Source organism: Halyomorpha halys, unplaced genomic scaffold, assembly GCF_000696795.3.
Source record: "Halyomorpha halys isolate HHAL.00 unplaced genomic scaffold, Hhal_1.1 Scaffold1425.1, whole genome shotgun sequence".
In the NCBI taxonomy this organism is placed as follows: Eukaryota; Metazoa; Arthropoda; class Insecta; order Hemiptera; family Pentatomidae; genus Halyomorpha; species Halyomorpha halys.
In genome coordinates, this window is record NW_027111611.1 from 299,368 (window position 1) to 302,839 (window position 3,472).

General features: G+C 32.2%; 1 protein-coding gene across 1 annotated transcript; it reads right to left on the reverse strand.

Annotated features, from left to right (window-relative positions):
• Positions 1-1,390: 1,390 nt before the first annotated feature.
• Positions 1,391-2,251, reverse strand: LOC106689665 (G/T mismatch-specific thymine DNA glycosylase). Its single transcript, XM_014434770.1, has one exon. It carries the CDS (start codon positions 2,249-2,251, stop codon positions 1,391-1,393), a length of 861 nt encoding a protein of 286 aa, XP_014290256.1.
• Positions 2,252-3,472: the final 1,221 nt, after the last annotated feature.

Genomic DNA, 3,472 nt, shown 5'->3' on the forward strand with positions numbered 1-3,472 from the left:
CCTGAAACTCAGGTCGAAACGTCGGTATAAAATAAATAAATATGGTTTTGTTTATTTATGTTGTTCTTTGCTGACCGCACCCCCGACAAACTTCTTCAATTAATAATAGATTAGTTCTACACCATTATACTGGAGACTTCGAGTTGTACTGTTTTCATCCAAAGTAATATTTCCATAAACTATGCTAAAACAACAGATACTTGAAATATTATTTAGACAATCAACAGCATTAGAAAAAAAACAGTAAGCAACAATGTCAAAAATAATCCACATGAATTCTATAATGGTATTAACTCAAAAATGTTAATTCGTTTTTAAGTTGTAACTCCTTCATTCTGGGTGTGTGATATAGTGTTTAATTTACCTTATCAGATAAATGTCAATTTTTAATGATCAACACACCTAAAGATACAAACATATCACTGCTTTGCTTCAATAGTAGCACAACTGACAAAAAAAAAAGTTTTGTTTTATTCTCATATAGACATGTTCCTAAGATTTGACTATAGACATGGGTTTCTTTCTCTACTGTGGTCCCTCAATAGATTGTGCAAGGTAGTAGGTTTATCAAAAAGTGGCCTAAGTCTATGGTAAAACCTAAAGAATATGTCAAAAACAAAATAATTTTTTTTTTTTCAGATTTGCCACTATTTAAGCAAAGCAGCGATAACTATTAATATTTTTAAAAAATAAATAAAAAATGTAGAAAGTACTATGGGATAACTGAAGTAAGAAAGGTTCTCAAAATAGTAAAAACAACTATTTATTTACATTATAAAAACTTTATTATAATCACTACTTATTTACATTATTAACTATTTATTTTTATTATATACTTAATATTAATATAAAGGTTATCAATAAAGAGTTACTACTATTTTGAGATCCTTATCCATCTCTTCCTTCACTATCTTTCCAGTCAACAAATTAGCTTACAATACCAAAATATAATTTGAATGATACAAACCACAATCATTGGCCATACAGAAGGCAATAAATAAATGATTAGAATGCTGATTTAAAAATATGGATTTTGATATTTAAATTTAACTAATAATAATTTTTTGATTTGTTTCTCTGAGGTCCACTTGCAGTTGCTAGACCATAAGTTGCCTCGGGGTCAGCTAATCAGTAGTAGTTTTATCAATTATAGAGTAAAAATTATCAGAATAAGCAATAACAATATTAATAATACAAAATAATTAGCAAAATTGATACTAACTTAGTAATGGCAGGTACTAATAAATTGAATGACTTTTCCTTTTCTAAGTAATTACTATTCAAAGAAGCTGTGAGCACTAAGAGAGCTAAAACAAGAAGGAGACCTAATAATCAAGTAGAATATGGCTATACAAAAATAAATATGGTAGTGTTCCGCAAATATAGTCCTCTAATTTTTAGTATTTCTATGACAAATTAACCGCAATATATTTAAATTTTTTTCCATTCCTTCTTGGTCAATAGTATCGAATGAGAACTTTGCTTTAATAGTATTTAACTCAGTCACATCACATTCTATAACAGAATTATTGGTTGAACTTAAAAAATATTCAGATGCAACATCTTTTTTTGCACCAGTTACAGCAAAGTTATTTGATTTTAAGGGAAAAATAAAATCTTTGCTGTTAAATTCTGAAACAGTTCCATTTAGATGATCACGCAATTTCTTCAAGCCTAAATAAAATGGTAATTTGTCTGATGGACTGGGATAACATGCAGATCTGGCACTCGATGAAGGCATTACCCAAATATAACTGTTGGTTCCTTGAATAAACTCATGCTGAACACCATAATTAAATTGTTTTTTACCAGAGAATATTTCATATATTAATTTCCCATTAAACACTGCTATTTTTGGCTTAAGAGTTTGCAATTTTTTCAACAAAATTTTGCATCCCTCAACAATTTCTTGTTTACTCAAATCAACACTACTTTTACTAGTTCTTTCAACTACATTTGTAAATCCTATTCCGAATTCAAGCAGTCTGAAATCATCCTTGTGAGACATCTCTTTAGGTGTTAGTCCAGACAAGTTCAAGCATTTCCAGAAGTGGTTGCTTGGCCCTGCATAGTGATGGCCTTTATAAGCTGAGTACAGCCCAGGGTTTATACCAATAATGACAATGTCTAAATTTGGAACTAATAGATCTGGTAATGTTTTCGCCAAAATTTCATCCTCTGTAACTCCCTTGAAACAATTACGCTTCTTGATCTTCTTGCTTTTCAATCCTGTTTTATAAATAACGTCCATAACTAAAAACTAAATTATTTAACTGATTACAACATATTAAAATGGAAATTAAAATGATATAAATCAGTTTATATGAAAACAATTGTTTATTGAACTTGCGTTAACTAAAGGCTAACATAGTGACCGTTCTCGAAGGTAGCAGTGAAAAGATGTGATAGCAAACCTTGAAGATGGTCTGATGAAGCAGCCAAAAAAAGTGAAGTTAACAATGCGGGCAAGGGGAAGGAGTATTTTTTTTCCTTCAACACACCGTTTAATAATAGAGTTGAACTATTATTGACAGCAAAGACAGGTCAAGTCGTAACATCATCAACATGGAAAGATGTTATTTCTTGGATCAAAGAAATTTGATGGCAAGGCGAATGGTTCATCGTGAGAGACAAGTTAAGAATGGTCCATCAGACAGTGAAACGCCCAACCAGAAACATGAATCTGCTACAGAGAGAAGATGTTGTATTAATCCGTCTTCGGATAAGCCATACTCGACTCACCCACTGTCATCTCATGAAAAAAGAAAATGCACCGATGTGTCGCTACTGCTGAAACGATCTCACCGTTAGGCACATTCTTACTAAATGTATTGCTCAGAAACCACACCGATTCTCTTCAGATTTACAGGAAATGATCAGAGAAGACCCCACAACAAGATCAAAACCTTTTCACTTTTTAAAAATAATTAATATCTATGATCACACCTAGTCTAACTCTAATTCCAGCATGTATAAATGGATGTATAATTTAATATAGTAATTTACTCATCACGCCAATTCTAATTGTAACTTTATAAAATGTAAATTGTAATTGTAATTTTGTAACTTTCTCACTTTGTAATTGTAACTTTGTGAACATGTCAATTGTATTCTAATTTGTAAATCCAGTGTAAATGGCCCAAGTGGTCGAAACACTTAAATAAATAAAAAAAGGGGGGGAAGGAGTAAGGAAGGGGCAATCACCATCTGCATTCTGCTTACATTTATGTTTTACGTGGTCCTCACAGGGTTTGCGGACGATCAGGCTGTAACGGCGCACGGCAGGGGTTCTGCAGAAAGAATAATAAATGGTGTCCAGAGGCTGCTTGTGGAGAATGATTTGGCAATTAACGCAAAAAAAAGTGTGGGTATCGTGTTGGACAAAGGAAAGCTGCGGTCAACAAAGCTCTCCCTTGAGAATACATAGGTCATCCAAACGGCAAAAGCCGAGGACACCATCAAATATCTTGGA